We start from the raw sequence: 20297 nt of genomic DNA, 5'->3' as shown, positions 1-20297 counted from the left end.
GTGGCAGATCTGCTGCATCCACTGAACATACATACATGCAGTAATACTGTGAAGCAGGAGTTAACACACTGAACTTAAAAGTAACACTGAATCAGTTACCCTCAAAAGAAAAGTAGGAGGAGTAACAAGCAGTTACCACTTAAAAATGGCAACTTTGCTTACTGAAAGCAGGGGAGCGGTTCGGGCTGGGAGAACCGGCCGATGGAGGGGGAAGGGGGAATTGGGGAGTGGGTGTGGACGGTGGTATAAAGAGGAAGGAACCAGCGAGAGGATAGCCGAGGGTTTAAGCGACAGAGAGACGGAGAGAGAGAAGCAGAGGAGGAAGGGCAGAGGCGGGGAGGAAGCAGTTGGTTCCGCCGATCCAGGACCAGGACGGAAACCGCAAGGGTATGCATGCATCCATCCATCCATCCATGGCGCCGCCGGGGAAGCCCCGGGATTTCTGCCGTTTTCCCTCTCTCTTCTTCTCCCCGCGGGTTCTTCTTCCCGGATCCTCCTCTGGTGAGGTCGCCTGGTCTTTGGCGCCCGGCGCGGACCGGGGAGGCGCCGGATTTTGGCGGGCTCGGCAGGGGCCGCTCGAATTATGCTCCCTCCCGGATTTGTTTTGTGCCCGGATTCCGCGAATTATGCTCCGCGATTTGGTTTTCTGCGGCCCGATTCCCCTCCCGGGGCTTGCTTCTTGACCCCGGCGGATTTGCTCCGTCCTGTTGCGTGCCGATGCGGACACAGACAGCGCTTCTTGCCCATTTCAGACTTTTTCCCCCGGGTTGAATTTCGCGGCGTTCTTGGATGTTCCGTGGTCGCCTCTCCGATTCTTCGGAATCCTGGCAAAAGATTGCCGCCGCTCTCCTCAATCGGGACTCTGTTCAAGCGGATTTTTTTGGGGTTTTCCCGATTCAGAATTCGGCTCTTCCGATGCAGTTTTTTATTTCTGGATCTGTTTGGCTTGCTGATTCAGAATTTGGCTTCCTTGTTTGGTGCGCCAGCCAAAGAATTTTACTGCATAATAATATAACTGCTACTTTTTTGTTTCAATTCATGGAGCTGACCGCCAGATTTGTTCGTGTGTCTTTGATTTCTATTTGTTGCAGAAACCGATGAAAAGGATTCCTGGGCAGGTGCTCATCAATCTTGGGTGACTCGTTTCAGATGCTCCTTGGAGGTGATCTCACTCCCCTATAATACCCAATCAATCTCCACCGTTTCTTCCCCTACTATGGCTATGGCAACTCCTCCTCCATCAAACCACCCGGCTTCAGGTTGCCCTGCCCTGTTGGCATACATACATACATACATACATACATACACAAAACATCTTACAAATTATTATTTCTTTGCTGGGATTCGATGGAAGACCATGTCTTCCACCCATTTTAGGCTTGCTAATATCTTGCTCTGTTTGGGGCCAAGCAGTTCCAGCTTTGCCGTTTGAGCAATCAGTAGCCGGGAATCCTCACTGAATTCGATATATTTGTTGCAGATAAAGCTTATATATGTGCTCGTTTACTGCCTGCGAAAGCCGTCCTTTGGAGTGAGATCAAGACATGGTGGTGCGGAAGAGGTTGGATTATGGATCTCGTGGCCACCAGGTTCCCGCCATGCCACGCGTTCCAAGCTCTGCTCGGGTACATACACATTCGATATCCTGTACTACCTGTCATGACCCCGCGCAATTTTCGTGCTGGATATTATGTATTAACGCCCGGTGATGATTCAGGGGAAACGCTCAGCCAGGAGAAAGAAAGATGAGATGTCCCCGTTTGATTTGCTCGCGACCGTCGCAGGAACGCTGTTAGTGGATCATGAGAATTCATCTAATAATGCTCCTAGCATCAATGCAGCAGCTTTGACCTATGCCAGGAAAAGGAAATCAGTTAAAGCTGAGCAGTGTGATGACGCTCCGCCGCTCAAAAGCATTGCCGTGGAGAGCTGTATAGCGGGTTCTGGTGGTGTGTGTGCCTCTCCTAGGCAATCTAACATCTGCTTGGCAGAAAACTCGTCGACACGAAATGGTACTGACACAGTGTTAGAGTCACTAACCGTGAAACCAGATATGTTGGTTAGGGACTCGGTGTTTAGTTGTACAAAATCATGTAACCGTGCCCATGGTGTTGGCGGAATTCCAGAGTGTGGATCTTCACGGTCGCTAGAGGCTACTAATCAAGTGCAGGTGCAGCAACCTATGGACGGTGACACCACAGCCTTGTACAGTTTGGTTAGCTCTGTGGATTTGGATGGCAGACCTCCTGCTTTGGTTAGCTCTGACAGTAGCTCAGGAGTGCCTTTGTGCATCCATGACAAGGACCGCAACACCTCCCCTTTGTGCCATGCTGAAGCGAGGCATGCTGCAGATAGAGATGATGACGAAAATTCTTCCGGGTGCACTCATCCATGCACCATGGGAAATAATAAGAGCTATATGCCACAGTATACGGGCGATAGCAGGATAAGGAAAATGTTTGCCTCCAAGATAAGGAAGGCAGCTCGTAATAAGATGTGTGGAGAGATGTCCAATAAAGGTATGGAAATCCTCATCACAAAGTTAACCTTTCGCTTCTCCACAGGCTTCATATTCGCCACATTTTTCCACCACCATTATTGTGGCACTAACTAAATATTGCAGGAATTGGACTAAATAAGGCTATTGTTTTTTTTTGTTCAACTAGGTAGCAAGCTAAATTTAGGTGGAAAAAAGATATCCACCACACGCCAAAGAGTACAAAGAGCAATGTTCAAGAGGCAAAAGCCAGTGCGCCGTCATTTTACACCATCTTCTGCTAAAGGGATTCTAACTGAAGGTATGCTGCGTCACCAATTCACGTTTACCTCGTACGGTGGTACGATTGGTACATTGCACAGAGTCATTGAAACTTGCCTTCTATATGCCATCTGATAGCCTCAATCCTTATTTTGGTAATACTTCCTAAAAGAAAATGCCGCTTGCCATTTCAGCTAGCGGGGCATCATTTTCTGTGGAAGGTCAAAATCCATTATGTGGATCTGAGGACTACAATGGTATATTTTGCATATATAGATTTGTTATATTCTTCGTTAGCATGAGAGCTTATTGTATTCCCCCCCTTCCTTTTTCAGTTAAGCTAAGAATCAAGTCATTCACCATCCCGGAACTGTTCATCGAGATCCCTGAAAATGCAACAGTTGGTTCATTGAAGGTAAATACTGGCTTCTAGAAGTTAAATGTTTGTTGATATTGCATTAGAAATTGTGTTTGATGAAATGTGCAACAGTTCTTTGAACTCTGTTTTGCACTCTGTTCTACATAGTTCTGTCATAATTAAGGAATGCATAAGTTACTTCCTGTACTTGCTGAGTCCAGAGGTTATGGTTCAATTTTTTAATTTATAAGCAACGGAACTAATTCATTACACAGTGAAACTTGTCCTCTCATGACAGTTTTAACGTTTTCTTTCTATCTAGAATTTCTTGTACGTGACTGATTCCCCTGCAGATAATATTACCTTCTTATGAGTGTTCCCAAGTAATATTCTCCACTTTCTGTACAGAGGACTGTAATGGACGTTGTTACTAGTATAATTGAAAGTGGCCTCCGGGTTGGTGTTCTTCTTCAAGGAAAGAGTATTCAAGATGACAACAAGACACTTCGTCAAGCTAGAATTTGCCACGGAGAAAATCTAGAAAACATAGACTTCACACTGGAATGTGAAGCTGGGCAAAGCTCTTCCCATGGGGTCAGAATACCAGAGGAAATGGATTTTCATGGTGCAGATGCCATGAAACCATTAGCTATGTAAGGCATAATAAAATTATTTCTCGTGCTTTTATATGGCAGTTTTGGTTTAGGAAGACAATTGTCAAGATGCATCTGATAGTTTCTATAGTATATGTGCGCTCTGGAGCATAAACCAAATCTGAAGACCATTGATGGTTTTGGTATCCCATGGTTTGCAGGGTAAAGTGTGAAGAGCCCTTTTCTGAGACCAAGGCCGGTTATAACAACCAGCAGCGTGTGCAGGCTTCTCCAAACCGTGTTCAGAGCGAACATGGTTCTGTTCATTCTCTTTTTGAAACAACTGCTCACGAAGCATCAGCTAGCTCACAAGCCATTGTTCCGGTTGCCTCTCCAAGCTCAGAGGCTCTAGCCATTGTGCCTGTTTGCAAGTCAAAGCGGCCCGCTATTGGGCAAAGACGAATAAGGAGGCCCTTCTCCTTGCCTGAGGTGGAGGCACTAGTGGAAGCTGTTGAACAGCTTGGAACAGGAAGGTTCGTGCCCAAATGATTTCTCTATTGAGTATTGACACAAGGTCATTGCTTCCAACATGTTCTCATATGTTGGCCTCTTGGTCTGTTTTGTTCAGGTGGAGGGACGTTAAAATGCTCGCGTTCGACAATACTGATCATAGGACCTATGTCGATCTTAAGGTAATTCAGTAACCGCAGCCTAAAAACGGCTGCCATTGCATTGCTTTTTATTTCTTTCTGTTTAACATAGATTGTGAACAGTGAGGATTTTCAAATGTGCTAAACTGTGAAACATTTTGTGGACGAACCAGGACAAGTGGAAGACCCTGGTGCACACGGCGAGCATATCCCCGCAGCAGAGGCGGGGCGAGCCGGTGCCGCAGGGGCTGCTCGACCGCGTGCTGGCGGCGCAGGCCTACTGGTCCCAGCAGCAGCAGCAGGTGCTATCAGGCAAGGCTTCAGGACAAGCCTGCTCCTCCAGCTGCTGAAGGAAATCCATCTCTGCCCTGCCTGCCTAGAGAGGAAAACTGATACTCTGTAAAAAGAAATGTTTAAAGGAGGTTGACTAATTTTCTGTATTTATTCCAAAACTCACAGATCATTTTATTTTCCTTTTCTTCTCTATTTGCTGCTCAGGCCAGGTGCTCTCTTTCCTCTGTCGGTTAATAAGAGATACTAAACGCCTGGTCTCGACGGCCCCTTTGTAAATGATTTTATAAACTATTTGGAATGTTTCACTATTTACCAGATGTTCATATAAAAACAGTTCAACATTCCAGTTCTTGCACATTTTCTCATTACTACATTAATTAGTAATTACACTGTCTTGCATTGGAGTTCTTTTTTCTCCAGAGAAACCGGATTATTGTTTTTTTTCCCTTCAGAAATATTGGATTATTTTTTTCCCTTGTGGTTGGATTTGGTAAATTCTACTAGTACTTTTTTACTTTTTTTAGGAAATGGTACAGTAGTTGCTAGTAAAAAAAATAAGATGAGTTTTTTTGTGAGAAAAAAAGGTGTTAAACTGTCCCAACAATTTTTTTTTGAGCGAGGGCTATATTTTTGCTGGTGAGGCCAGGCTGAATTAGCTAGCCCAGTAGATGAGGCCCATTAGCCCAACAAGGTCCAGCACTTACCAGTTACCACTCCTCTGCCCCCTCTCCCGAGCCGGCGGCGGCACATGGGCGGGAGCCTCGCCCAACTGCTCCTCTCATGCCTCGCCGGCGACCGCCTCCGCCGCGTCCTCCCGGCGGCGCACGCCCGCGCCGTCGTCTCGGGCCTCCTCCCGGACCTCTTCCTCGCCAACCTCCTCCTCCGCGGCTACTCCAAGCTCGGCCGCCTCGCGGACGCCCGCGCCCTGTTCGACCGAATGCCAGGCCGCAACCTCGTCTCCTGGGGCTCCGCCATCTCCATGTACGCGCAGCACGGCCGCGAGGACGATGCGCTCGCCCTCTTCGCCGCCTTCCGGGCTGCCGCCGACAACGATGGCGAGCTGCCCAACGAGTTCCTGCTCGCCAGCGCCCTCAGGGCCTGCGCGCAGTCGAGGGCGGCCCGCTTCGGCGAGCAGGTGCACGGCGTCGCCGCCAAGCTCGGCCTGGACGCCAACGTCTTTGCCGGGACCGCGCTGGTCAACCTGTACGCCAAGGCTGGCCGCATCGACGCGGCGATGCTTGTCTTCGACGCGCTGCCGGCGAGGAACCCGGTCACCTGGACCGCGGTGATTACTGGGTACTCTAAGGCTGGGCAGGCTGGGGTTGCCTTGGAGCTCTTTGGGAAGATGGGGCTGGACGGCGTCCGGCCCGACAGGTTTGTGCTGGCGAGCGCTGCCAGTGCTTGCTCTGTGCTTGGGTTTGTAGAGGGCGGCAGGCAGATACATGGCTATGCGTACCGAACCGCGGCGGAGTCAGATGCGTCGGTGGTCAATGCGCTCATCGATCTGTACTGTAAGTGCTCCAGGCTCTTGTTGGCTCGCAGGCTGTTTGATTCCATGGAGAACTGCAATCTTGTGTCTTGGACGACGATGATAGCTGGTTACATGCAGAATTCGCTCGATGCTGAAGCCATGTCCATGTTCTGGCAGCTGAGCCGGGCTGGGTGGCAGCCTGATGTTTTTGCCTGCACAAGCATCTTGAACTCGTGTGGCTCTTTGGCAGCGATATCGCAAGGAAGGCAGGTACATGCTCACGCCATAAAGGCTGATCTAGAGTCTGATGAGTATGTCAAGAATGCTCTGATTGACATGTATGCTAAGTGCGAGCATCTAACAGAAGCAAGAGCTGTATTTGAAGCCTTGGCAGAAGATGATACGATTTCTTACAATGCAATGATCGAAGGATATGCAAGGCTGGGGGACCTTACAGGAGCAGTTGAAATATTCAGTAAGATGAGATATTCCTCACTAAAGCCAAGCCTACTGACATTTGTTTCGCTGCTTGGGGTGTCCTCATCTCGGTCAGACCTTGAACTGAGCAAGCAGATTCATGGTCTCATCGTCAAATCAGGAACTTCATTGGACCTATATGCAGGGAGTTCTCTGATCGATGTCTATTCAAAGTTTTCCCTTGTGGACGATGCGAAAGTTGTATTCAGCCTGATGCACAACAGGGACATGGTAATTTGGAATGCTATGATTTTTGGCCTTGCACAGAATGAGCGAGGGGAAGAGGCTGTGAAGCTCTTTAACCAGCTTCGTCTCTCTGGGCTAACACCTAATGAGTTCACGTTTGTTGCACTAGTGACTGTGGCAAGTGCTCTGGCAAGCATTTTTCACGGTCAGCAGTTCCATGCTCAGATCATCAAAGCAGGTGCGGACAGTGACCCCCATGTTTCAAATGCTCTCATAGACATGTATGCAAAGTGTGGCTTCATCGAAGAAGGACGGCTGTTGTTTGAGTCAACACTGGGAAAGGACGTCATCTGTTGGAACTCGATGATTTCTACATATGCGCAGCACGGTCATGCTGAGGAAGCTCTTCGTGTTTTTGGGATGATGGGAGGGGCTGGAGTAGAGCCGAACTATGTGACATTTGTCGGTGTGCTGTCAGCATGTGCTCATGCAGGCCTTGTGAATGAAGGCTTACATCATTTTAATTCTATGAAAACAAAATATGCAGTTGAACCAGGCACCGAGCACTATGCTTCTGTGGTCAACCTTTTTGGTCGTTCAGGCAAACTGCATGCTGCCAAGGAGTTTATTGAAAAGATGCCGATTGAACCAGCTGCGGTTGTTTGGAGGAGCTTGCTGAGTGCCTGCCATCTGTTTGGTAATGTTGAAATCGGGGCGTATGCCGCTGAAATGGCACTCTTGGCGGATCCTATGGATAGTGGCCCCTCTGTTCTTATGTCAAATATTTATGCCTCTAAAGGACTGTGGGCTGATGCACAGAAGTTGAGACAGGGGATGGACTCTGCTGGCGTTGCGAAGGAAGCAGGATATAGCTGGTGAAGGAGGTTCATATACATTCTTCGCAAGAGGACGAGAACACACAGAGGCAGAAGTGATACATGCAGTACTGGATGAGCTGACAAGTCTACTTAAAAATTCTGGGTATCTCCCTGATACCTCTGAACTTTACTTTGCTTGATGAGAATGGTTGATGGTACTTACTGAATGGTAACTTACATAGTTTTCAGTGTGTAGACAGATGGTCTTGGATGAACTGTTCTGGCTATGTCCCCACACATAACTAATACTGGGAGGATGATGCTTTGATATAGTAGTTCTGGCTGTATTCTTTGATAACTTTTGTGTGTTTTACAACAGCTTGTCCAACGACTATCTGGCTATGTACTACTTACTGAAAGAGACCAGAGTTGGAATGACTTGATCAGATCAAATGCAAAGTATCTTACCGCGCATGTTCACTGTGGGCTTGACAAATGCATCACTGCGCATAGCCATGCTTAACTCCGATTTGAAGGTTCAGTGTTGTTAGCTACTCATGAGGTAACAAGAATACAATATTTCCCTTGCAGTAATTTGAATCTTCTTGTTTCTAAGAAAAAAAGGGAAACTTGAATCTTCTGTACAGGAAAATGATTTTTCATTGGATAATATTAAACTACTGCTTAACTAGCCAATAATACTGGAACATTAGCGTGCTTTGATTCAGCTGAACCTGTTCCTGAAAAAGTGAATTAGAAGTTGCTATTTATCTATCTAATAAGATGGCGTGGTGGAGGGTTCGACATGGTCTTTTTTCTACTAGACTGCAGCTCCAGCGAGGTCGAGTGCCACGTCGTCTGGGCCAGCATGCTCACAGAGTTCATCCTTGATGGCGATGGCTGGATGGACTTTGACGATGTCAGCCTCGTCGACGGCTACAACATGCCCATGCCATGTTGGTTCACAAGCGCTGCCCCCTGTGAGCTCTGCTCCAGTTACGAGGACACCATCTCCACATTCGCTTGCAACCACACCAACTACAGCATGACCTTCTGCCCACAGTCCAATCCAAACAGGTACTTTCTTAAATAATTTCGTGACAAGTAGAGTCCATTTTCATCATCGTGCTGTAAATCTCATTGAACTCAACGGGTATCTTTCCTGAGCTAGACACACAAAAAAGAGAGAATTTGATTTGGAATGTAAAATGGGGAAGGAGAGAGGAAGAGACAAAATTAGTTTTTCAGCAAAGAAAATGATTGAGTTGCTCCTTCTTGGATCCCCGCCTTGTATGTTGGTCTTGACTAGAAAGCCGCAGTTGTATGATTGGAGCCTGGAAAAGCAAGACCACATCATAGAAGTGCTCATGGTCATGCACTTGTTGGTCTAACTCATCATTTGAGGGCAGTGACAATCGAGACTTCACCTAAATTGCCACAACCTAACACTGAAACTGTGGTGCATATGGAGATTTTGCTTGAGGTTCAGTATATTGCTGGCATGTATTCTTGGCTGTACTGACGATAGAAGCTGCTCCCAGATTATGTAATATGAGAAGCCCCTCAACAGCCTAGCAAGGTGAAATAATAAAAGAAAAACACAGCATGTTGTTTCTGGAGTTGTTGTACAGCTTGCTGCATTTTTTTAACCTGTTCATGATCTATTAGCAGACCTGTCCTGCAACTTTTGTGTGCTCATACCTGCTATCCATTTCGACAGTCAGTGTGGTTATAGTGTATATTTACGTACCACTGCAGGAAAAGTGAGGAGAAACTTGCAGAAAAAGTGAAGAATAGATTGAACATTTATGTTCAATGAGACAAAAAGGAATTTCTTTTAGTGGGTGAAACAAAAAGGAACCTATCGAGCTTGCTGCGGCTGAGTTGTGTAAATTTTCTAGTGCAGGTCTGCATCCATGACAATCCTTTCATCACACTTTTAGGTGTTTCTTTCCCTCAGCTGCAACTGCTGTGCCAATTTTTTCCTCAAAAAAAGAAATATAAATTGACTGCCTTCGGATGCCTAATCTGCTTTTATTCCAACCCAGTAGCTCTGTTTGACCCTTTTGTCACTGTGTATTCCCCATATGAATCAAAATTTGAGATTTCCCTCTTTTCTTTCTTTATGTTCATAACCCTCACTTTGATTGACTCTTTTTTTCTTCTGATTTTGTATACCTGAAGCATATGGGGATTGATATGCTGAGTACGAGTGGTTACATGTATTCAGAAAACTGGACAAGGAGCATGGGAAGAAAGCTATAATTTTTGGTGTTCCGGCTATAGCTGAATGGTTCAGAAGCAAAGTCCATTTTGTGCCATCTGTAGCTGCCCTGGGGTCTGCCCTTTTGGCTGCAGTGAGTTCTTCTTTCACTCTTCTTGGATTGGCATCTGTAGCTATTTCTTGGGTGGTCACTTGGTAATTACAAGTTAACCTCGCCTTGTACTGCATTATCTCTTAATTGTGTACATAGTATTTTGCTTTATTCGGGTTAATTACTCGTACAATAGATGCATTTCTAGCGAGTTAGTTCATGCAGCAGCTGTGACTTATGCTCCCAGCTCCCTATCATAATCTACTGTGATTTTCAATTCTATTTTTCTAGAGCAACTGCAGTTTTTTAGCTACCCATTAAATGGCACTGAAGTTAGACATTATGATAAGACATCAGTTTTCAAGAAAGAAATGAAAACGCATCAGCCATCTTTAGTAGCGTAACTTAAATGGGCCGTTTAGACAAGCCTTAACTCCAAACATTAATATTTTTGTATAACTTCCGTGCAATGTCAACAAGCTTTTCCAATATATATGAACCATGGAGCAAGCGTTTGATGGTCATACACTCACCAGTCCCACTTACAAGAATACCACACATTACCTCCGATCCTCAGCAACGATGGCCAACTACACGAGGAACACTGTCCAAGGATTTGTGCTACTTTGTTTCATTCTAGTGGTGTGTTTTGCCCGTCTTGGACACACACACGGTAATTAACAAATCAAAGTTCATTTTATTGGAGAATATATTGTTGGCTTCGTGTTCTAATGTCGTTTTGTTATTGACTGTATCGGGTTTTCTTAACCAGAAAATAAATTCTAGGTGTACTTATATATGCGATAGACCCTTTTTTTGTATGTTGAGAAGACAAGTCTTTTAATTATTTCTTTTATGCATTCTAGGTAAAGGCATAAACAACAAGCAGATCAACAGGAAGATCGAAGCAAGCCACATAGTCCAACCCCCTTGTTACAAGGACGAGCACCAGGTCCTGGGCCAGCCATTCTGCTGTAAAAAGGATAAGCTGTGCTGGCAAAATCTTGGAGAATGCTTCATAAACTGCCCGTGCAAGATTAATTGCCAACCATCAGCAGCAACGCAGAACCACATGATACCAACATCTAAACACACATAAACAAGTATTAATCCTATGTTCTTGCTAATGATGAAACTGAAATCATAAGCCAATACAACAGTTTATGCTGATGTAATGCAAACTGAGAAAGAAACCTACACCATCATGTCATGAGTACTTCTATAAAAGATGCCTGTGAGATTGTACCTTTGCAGTTTGACAGTGCCGGAGCAATCTAGACAACAATGTGTCAGAATGAAGGCAGTAAAGTATGCCTTTGCAGTTTGACAGTGTCTGAGCAATCTAAACTAAATCGGGTCTCAACAGTGCCTTTTTTAAAAGTTTCTTTGATAGCTGAAATTTGTTTTTTTGCCGAGAGCTCCCTGAATGTTATTTCACCACGAATTTTTGCATGCACCTTGTGCACTCGAGCATCTTTGATGCCAATTTTTTTTTTCAGATTTTTTAATTTGTTTGCTATTTTATTATTATTTTACTGTTCACTGGCAGGAGGCTCCGAATCGCCGCATTCTTGCCTCTTCTGCTATTCTGCTCAACTTTTGTAAACCATTTTTCTTTCAATGTTTTATGCTATTTTGGACTCTTGAAATGTGCAAGTTCCAATTAATCCTTCAGGAGTTGTTCATTGATATAAACTGTTCGATTTCACACATAACATTTTCCAATTGATGAGCCGAATGCTGTTCGCATTTGTGTGTACACCCCCCCTCCCCCCAACCCAAACATGTACAGCAAGAGGAACTGTATCAACTAGCACAAGATTATTTAAGTCTGTCCTCTATTCTCTCTCCATTTGAACACATACTGTTCCTTCTTAAGGTCTCCAATACTATGCACTTACGCGACTATTTCTGTCAATTACAATTGTTGATAATTTTATTCTTTTGTTGATCCTATTCACCAAGTGTTCTACATCCCCAACTGTTGATTAGCATTTCCCCGCATAATTGCATTAACATCATCCTTATAAGTTTTGGTTGGATGAGCATAACTTCTCACTGAAAAGTAGCATCTTAAACATTGTCTGACCTATTTATTATTGACCAATGTACTTTACATCGCAGATGGTGCTATGGCTTTAGGCCATTGGCTACACCTTGATGTGATTTTGAGTTAACCAGGGCCTTATTTCCTGTGTATGCTCAACAAGGCTTTGCTTCTTAACACAAACATGCTTATTCTGTCACAGGTTTAGATTGATATGTTCAGTGAAGTATTGAACTCGACTTATGAGTAACAACCTGCCGGGAAACACTATTTTTTCCTGCATATCCATGTGCATGTGTTTTTCAAGCTTAATCAGAAGGATACTTGAAATTACGGCTTAAACTTTGCTGTCGAGCAGTCAGTTACTGCCAAGTGCTCAATAAACTCGATTTAATTCTTTGCTGATAAAGATTATCAATGTGGTATTTGTATTTATTTACTGCCAGTCAAAGCTGTTTAAGTGAGATCAAGATAATATGGTATGGTGGATGTTGAATTATGGATCCCGTGGCCACCAAGCTCCGCTCAGTTACATGATTCTGTGCCTGTCACAGGACCTATGCCGACCTTATGGTAATTATTTATCAAGATTAGAAAACTGAATCTTGTGGGGCCTCTGAAAGTCTAGGAAACAATAAATCTCAAGAACCTGATGTTTAGCCCTATTGGGTTGCTTGTAGAAAATGAATAAAAGGGGTGGAAAAGTAAATCTGTGGAGCTAGCACTTCACATAAGGTTGTAGAGTATTTTACTTTGCCGCCTTTATCATGATATACAAACTTGGTATCTGTACCTTTCTTTTGGAGAGTTCTCTGAACTTTAGTGAACCATAAAGTTCAGGCAGAACTGACGTAACATGTAGCCTCTGTTTCCTCACAAATTCAGCTATTAGTTGAAAATCTGTGATTGTGCACATGCTTCAAATCCCAGCCATAGAATTAACAGCACAAATATCTTTTGTTGTGATGAATAAACACTATACAGTATTAGCCCTCGCCGCTGCCGAAGGTGACGAGGATGCGGCAGCGACGATTGATGCGTAGAAGGAGGGCGTGACGAAGGGAGAGCATGCGGTGATCCATGCTTGGGCGTCCGTTGATGCAGTACAGAAGGAGTAGGCCGAAGTTGATAGTTGTTTGACGTCAAAGGTTTTCGCCCTGCCCCCGAATCTTGTTTGGAGCAGGGCAGCGACGAGGTAGAATCCAGGAGGAGGCGGGAATTGTGGAAGAAAATGAGGATGTCGTGCCGGAGGGCTGCGGCATGGCGGGGAGGCGAGACCATTGACCGTTACTTCTGTTACAGTATTAGTCTCGGTGTAGCAGGAAGAATCTAAACATGTACCACACCGAGATCACACGCCCTATCTTCTCGCCGCGCCATGCACCACCGATTCCCTTTTGGATCGTCTGCAGCTCCACAAATGTTAACCCAAACACCATGCTAATTTGCAACGCCCTAGACTACCATTTCTCGGTTAAACAAGATTTTCAGGCAACTAAGCTCTCTGACCGCGTGTTCCGCTCCTTTGTACTGTCCATCGAAGTCAGATTTGAAATCCTGAAAAAATCGCCCGTAGTTTTCAAATGTCTATCTCTCCACCTTTTTGACCAACTTGCAGCGGCCACTGACCATGAACAGCGTATCATCGCCAAACTTGGACCGGCCACGCCCAACATAACCAGACATGTTCACCATGCTACACACGAATCCATACTCGGGCCGCATCCGTCTACTCTCTCCACACAACGCACAACGCCAAGCTCACTACACACTACACAGAACACGCCTGTGCCCTTGGGTACATGCAATGCACCCACCACCCCCATGAATCCGCCAGACCCAACCCTCTACCACCATCCCACAGCGAATATTGCACCTGTTCCCACTCCTCTGCTCTTGACCCTCCCTGAAAATGAGGAGACGAGCTGCAGCCATGCTCTCACCTCAGACAAAATCATCCCAACTAGTCAAATCTCTCACCTCCTGAGCTCGCCCCACGCCACCCACCCACGGCTACACTCGTCCTCTGCTACGGACGCAGACTCGGTGCATGACTGCCTGCCCACTGCACCTGGGTCCCACCAACGCATCCATCAACACCGACCGCCCTCCCCTGCGGCGCCCGCATGCATGCCCACGCTCCACGATCCCCACGCCCCTGCACAACACTCCGCTGCAACACTGCTCGCGTCACCCGCTCCACATCCATACCCTGACGACCAACCACTCCTACCCATGCCGACTGACAACTATTCTTCCAGCCGCCCTTTGACCGAATGCGTGATGCCACATTTGGATAAGCCACCATCGCCCAGATCATATCGGGATGCGCTTCTCTCCCCTCCAGCGCACCTGCATGCAGCCCACAACCCTCCTCCTATAAATAACGCATACACCCCACGCCTCTCTCCATCAGTCCACCACCCACCCCCGCCTCCACTTTCCAAACGACGTTGTTTTCGTTGCCTCGCTCTGGATCATAAGGTCCAGAGCTGCCGTGACCCAGTCAGGTGTGCCCGTTGCTGGTGCTCCGGCCACAAAGCTCGGCGGTGCCGCTCCGTCCGCATCCTCCCTTTCTTCCCAACTCTCCCAGCAAACCCCACATCCAACCCAGCTTTCCACATTCCCCTCACCACGCCGACACCCATCGACATGGCCACTCCGACTGCATCCGGCCCGTCCAACCTCCCCGACCTCGCCGCCGGCTGGCCTCGTGAAGGAGACGGCCCCGACGCACCTTTCATCGGCATCCCAGTCTCACACCTTCCCATGCCTTCCTCCATGCCACAAACCCAATCCACCATGAACCCCGCTCCCCCACCGCTCGCCTCTCAGCTAGACCTACACGCTCTGCGCGCTCGACTTAACAAGGCGCGCGCGGCAGCTGCCTTTGGCTCATCACTGCTTCACGCCAACGCCAACCAACCCCCCCGTCAGTCCGCCCTACCGACCGAACCCGCACCCCTCATTGTTGCTCCCCCTGCCTCGTCAATGACGTAGGACACATAGCCTTTGCACACCTCCGCACACCTATTCACAACCCAACACCGCTCATCCACGCTGCCATCAGCCCACGCCGGCAACCCCAGTTTCAGTGTCGCGGGTTCGTGGCGCGGGGCTGGGTGCGTCACTTTCGAGTCTGCTGGGCTGCGAGACTACCTCGTTAGCCTTGGCCCACTCGACTTCCACGGAAACCAGGTCACCCTTGAGCCTGTTGAGCTCGCAGACCGCGCAACACCAGTCTTCGACCAGCTCATCGAGCTCCAGATCACGGAGTTCCCGCATGAGCTGTGGCATGACGCGGGCATCCGGTGGGCCCTTAGTCGCATTGGTGACGTTTGCTCCGTCGACCATTACTGTCTTGAGGGGCGTGACTACACTGCTGTCCGCGCTCTCGTCATGGTCGACCGGCGCAAGCGCCTGCCGGATTCCCTGGGGATCCAGCTCTCCCCCTCCAACGACATCAAGGTCGTCAAAATCACCAAGCTTGCCACCATCCTTGACCCAATGGGGCCAACTGATCCGTCGCCATTCTCATCCGACTCGGACTCGGATTCGGAGGACCTCCACCTCCCCCGCGGCCACAATCCCACATCAAGCCTCGCCGATGAGCTACCGCGTGGCCCCCCGCCGTCCCCAGTGATCAGCTCACCGCGGCGGCCGCCCAACCACGCCGGCGACTCTGCCGCCCTGCCGATCCAGGTCTCTTCTGGCGACGACGAGGCAACGGGGCTGGGGCGGCACGTCCACTGCATCTCCTCCGACAGCGACTCCGCCCCTGCGTCCCAACAGGCGTCGCCCCCATATCTGTTCCCTGCATCGACTGCCATCGACTCCTCCACGAATGCCTCCATCACGCGTCCCACGCCCCGCCTCGCCGCGCCCACCGGGGGAGCTCCACCACCTCCCTCTGCTGCGGGCGGCGACAACGCCGGCCCTCTTGACGGGCTTCCACCTCCCTCAACAATGATGCTGCCATCGGCGTTCTCCCACTACGACAGCTCCAACTCGTCAAACCTTGACGCCGCCTTCACCTTCTCGGCTGGGGCCTCCTCTTCTGGTATGCCCCCCACTCAGCCATGCTCACTCACTACACTTGGCCAACCTCTACTTACCTTACCCATGCCCACGCCCACCCTGGAAACTGCAGACTCTCCCACACACGAGTGCGTGCTTCGGAGGCTGCGCCATAGCGCCAAGCGCTCGGCTGACAAGACAAAAAGCCTACGTCGAAGCTCTCGGCTGGCTGCCAAGGAGCCCACTGTCTTCACCGACATGACTACCAAGGCGGTGCGTGCAAAAGCCGCGCCCCTCACTGCCACCGACGTCGCGCGTGCACTCAAGGACGCCATTCACCATGCCCAGCTCGACATCCCTGACGCCCCACCAGCCTCGGTCAGGGCCCTGGCGGAGATTGCATCACTTTGCGGTGCAGACGATGACGCTGTTGCTTCCGTCGCCCATGCCGACGACAACAGCGACGTCGACGGTGCGGATCACCTGCCATGATGGCCTCTGCTATCCATGCACGCCCACATGCCGTCTCATCGGCAACGCGCCGTCTATGCCGCGGCCTGTATCACTCTACATTTTACTATTCCCCTAGTATGTGTACTGAGCGCAAGCTTGTGGCTTGCCTCAACTACCTCTTAGTCATTCGCATGTTCTCTTTTCCTCTCTGTACTCTGCTTTCCTTAAGTACCCGGTGCACTCCTTACCTTTATGAGTAACACCGTCTTATCCATCTGTTCGTGGAACGTAAGAGGACTTGGTGATGTGTCCAAATGTGCTGACATTCTATCAGACTTAATCAGCATCAGTCCCCATTGTGCACTTCTTCAGGAATCCAAACTAAGCGAAATTACAGACAGAAAATTCCACTCCTTCCTGCCAAAATCTCTAGACCAAAAACTATTTCTCCCGGCCCACGGCTCGGCAGGCGGAACCGTCTCAGCGTTCAACTCAAACTTTTTCACTGTCCTATCCCACACAAACTATAACTTTGCCACCTCTATTAAACTCACATCTCTCGCCCACCCACACCCCTTCATCCTTACTAACATATACGCACCCGCATGCCATAACCTCAAACAAGCCTTTCTTGACGAACTAAAATCAATTAAGGAAGATGACAACACACCTTGGCTAATAGTTGGAGACTTCAACCTTCTCCGGTTCTCTCACGAAAAAAACAATCCAAATTTCCACCAACGAGAGGCCGATGCTTTCAACAACACGATCAACGAGCTAGCGCTTATCGAATTACCCCTGCTAGATAGAAGGTTTACATGGTCCAACAAACGATCGACGCCAACCTTAGAACGACTGGACAGAGCCTTCTTTAACCTTTCCTGGAACACCTGTTTCCCCAACACAATCCTGGCCTCGTTACCGCGCATCGCATCCGATCACGTCCCACTAATCCTATGCATCAAGACCCATGTGCCTAAGCCACACCATTTTCGTTTCGAGTCCTCCTGGACACAAGCCGCTGCCTGTCATCAAATTGTCCAAAAATGTTGGGCCCCCAAACCTCACACAGCACAACGATCAAACTCAGCTGCAACCCTGTCAAACGCCCTGAAAAAAACTCGATGCTCTCTCAAGCACTGGGCTTCAACACGATCCCCAGCCCACTCCCGCGAAGAGGCTTCAAAAAATATTATAAATTTACTTGATCTAAAAGAAGAAGCTAGGCCCCTCTCAAAGGCCGAATTCAGACTGAGATGTGTCGTCACAGAGGCTCTTCATTTAGCTGTAGCTGAAAAAATGAACTTCTGGAAACAACGTGGCAAAGTTCGCGCCGCAATCCACGGCGAGGAAAACACACAATACTTCCATGCTGCCGCCTCCCAGCGCCTACGAAAAAACACCATAACTTCTCTCCTCGTTAACGGGACAGAGTTCCACTCACATGACCAAAAAGCAACTATTCTTCGGGATCATTTCACTTCCATCCTTGGCTCACCTCCAACCAACACATGCCCATTACAACCACAACATTACTACCCCCACCCGCTACCCCAACTCCTCAACCTAGACACTCCCTTTACGATCAAAGAAATCAAAGAGGCTTTTATGCAAATGAACTCCCTCGCTAGCCCTGGTCCGGACGGCTTCGGTCCCAAGTTCTATAAAAAATACTGGAATCTAGTTAAAACCCACATCTTCTCTTTTATGACCGATTTCCAGAACCTCTCTGCCCAAACCGAATGCTTGAATAGAGCCCACCTAATCTTGCTGCCAAAAAAAGAACTCTCAAATACACCTGACGCCTACCGACCGATCTCTCTTCAGAATTACCCCATCAAAGCAGTCGCAAAAGTACTCACCAACAGACTCAAACCGTTTGTCCCTCTACTTGTCCACGGAAATCAGACTGGCTTTATCCCGGGACGATGCATCGCTGACAATTTCGTCTTCACCGCGGACCTCGTTGGTGCTTGCCATTCACGAAAAGCCCCAACCATGGTCATTAAACTTGACTTCTCCAAAGCTTTTGACTCACTATCTTGGGAATCAATTCTCACCATCCTACGCTGCCATGGATTCCCACCAAAATTTATAGCCTGGATTCAGGATCTTCTTTCATCTGGAAAAACGGCCGTCATGCTAAATGGTATCCCGGGAAACTGGATAAACTGCAAGAATGGACTTAGACAAGGAGACCCTATATCACCCTATCTTCTCATCATCGTGGCTGACCTCCTCCAACAAATGATCAATCAGGACTGCGACCCTCTACACCTCACACATCCCCTGTTCACACATCTACCACCGACAGTCCTACAATATGCTGATGACACACTTATTATCGCAAAGGCATCCAATGACGCAGCCCTACAACTCAAAAGCATTCTCCACAACTTTGCCTTGGCTACTGGCCTCATGATAAACTTCACAAAAACCACATTCGTGCCGATGCATGTTTGCCCCACACTTGCGGACTCAATTGCCGCGACTCTACTATGCACCACCTCAACCTTCCCCCAAATCTACCTAGGTCTACCCCTGGCCCCTACACGCCTCCCGCCTAACGCCTTTCTACCCATTATTGAACGATGCCGAAAATTTCTGACGGGCTGGCGAGCTAAACTTCTCTCCAAGGGAGACAGACTCATTTTGTTGTCTGCCGTCCTAGATTCCATCCTGGTATACTTCATGTCCGTCTTCCTCATTCCCAAAAGTGTTCTAAAAACCCTAGACTCTATTCGTCAGGCTTTCTTTTGGGCTGCGGAAGAAACGTGCACCGGTGCTCAATGCTTAGTTGCCTCGAAAAATGTTTGTAAACCAAAAAAGTTTGGTGGCTTGGGCCTAAAAAATCTGCATGTTCAGAATAACTGTCTACTAATGAAATTTGCTGTCAAAGCACTACTCCCAGAACAAAACCCTTGGCTAGAATGGATCAGCATGCAACACCCAAATGCCCTCGTCGCTCCACATAACAGCCACTCTTTCCTCTGCCACACAATAAACCAACAACTCCCAGCTCTGCACGCAATAACCTTTGTTCTTACAAACTCGGGCACCAACACCTACTTTTGTCTAGACACCTGGCTTCACCAACAATCGCTTGCTACTCTATTTCCCTGCCTATATTCGCATACCACCTCGCCTCTCGCTCGTGTGGCCGCTGTTTTGAACAACGGTTTAGAATCAATCCTACGGAACCGCCTAACAACTAATGCTGCTTCCGAGATGTGCTCGTTGTTGTCTCTCTTGCAGGATTTCCAGGTATCGCCAGGGCCGGACCAGCGCTTCCTTAACGGTGGCACGCGCTTCTCCACGCGGGCCGCCTACCAGCTGATCATGGGCGAAAATGAGGATGATACGCATGCAATTGCCATTTGGTCTTCATGCGCCCCCAACCGCGTAAAGATCTTTGCATGGCTCCTGTTCCGTGGACGTCTTAACTCCAAAAGCAACCTCCTCCGAAAGCACACCGTCACAGACTCCCTTTGTCCACGATGTGGTTTCGACGGCGAGACCAGCTCACACATCTTCATCGACTGCCCGCTCACTCAGCGAATTTGGCAAAGGATTGGACTCTCACCCTCCACTTCCATTGATGATCTATGGGATTGCCGTCTACCCGCCCAGGTGGATGCAACGATATGGCACTCCGTCCTCCTCATTATCTTATGGAAGATCTGGGATGCAAGAAATGCTATGACATTCAAGCAACAAAACCACCACAGTATCTCCACCTTGAAGCGAATCCTGGATGACTTGATGCTTTGGACGCACGGGATGAGAAAACTGGATCATAAACAGGCCGCCCTCTCATGGCGTTCCTACTTCTTTTCACGATTACAGGTGCTTATGTAATT

The 20297-nt window shown here is 48.2% G+C and overlaps 1 protein-coding gene and 1 pseudogene across 4 annotated transcripts; both read left to right on the top strand.

The window, feature by feature from the left end:
* Window positions 1-261: 261 nt before the first annotated feature.
* LOC119270753 (telomere-binding protein 1-like) lies at window positions 262-4994 on the top strand. Of its 4 annotated transcripts, none has more exons than XM_037552804.1 (11): window positions 262-387; window positions 1092-1162; window positions 1481-1625; window positions 1718-2519; window positions 2667-2798; window positions 2953-3015; window positions 3094-3173; window positions 3525-3769; window positions 3931-4242; window positions 4338-4401; window positions 4533-4994. In XM_037552804.1, the coding sequence occupies exons 3-11, from the start codon at window positions 1545-1547 to the stop codon at window positions 4707-4709; spliced, it is 1956 nt and encodes a 651-aa protein (XP_037408701.1). In that variant the 5' UTR covers window positions 262-387; window positions 1092-1162; window positions 1481-1544; the 3' UTR covers window positions 4710-4994. The 4 variants fall into 4 exon arrangements, with proteins under 4 accessions (XP_037408701.1, XP_037408702.1, XP_037408704.1 ...); XM_037552805.1 differs by having other exon boundaries at window positions 1092-1259; XM_037552807.1 differs by lacking the exon at window positions 2953-3015.
* Window positions 4995-5391: 397 nt separating this feature from the next.
* On the top strand, window positions 5392-11219 carry LOC119270752 (annotated as a pseudogene).
* Window positions 11220-20297: the final 9078 nt, after the last annotated feature.

This window comes from Triticum dicoccoides, chromosome 3A (genome assembly GCF_002162155.2).
Source record: "Triticum dicoccoides isolate Atlit2015 ecotype Zavitan chromosome 3A, WEW_v2.0, whole genome shotgun sequence".
Classification (NCBI taxonomy): domain Eukaryota; kingdom Viridiplantae; phylum Streptophyta; class Magnoliopsida; order Poales; family Poaceae; genus Triticum; species Triticum dicoccoides.
Note: the sequence above shows the minus strand (reverse complement) of the source record. Positions and strands in the feature narration are given on the sequence as shown.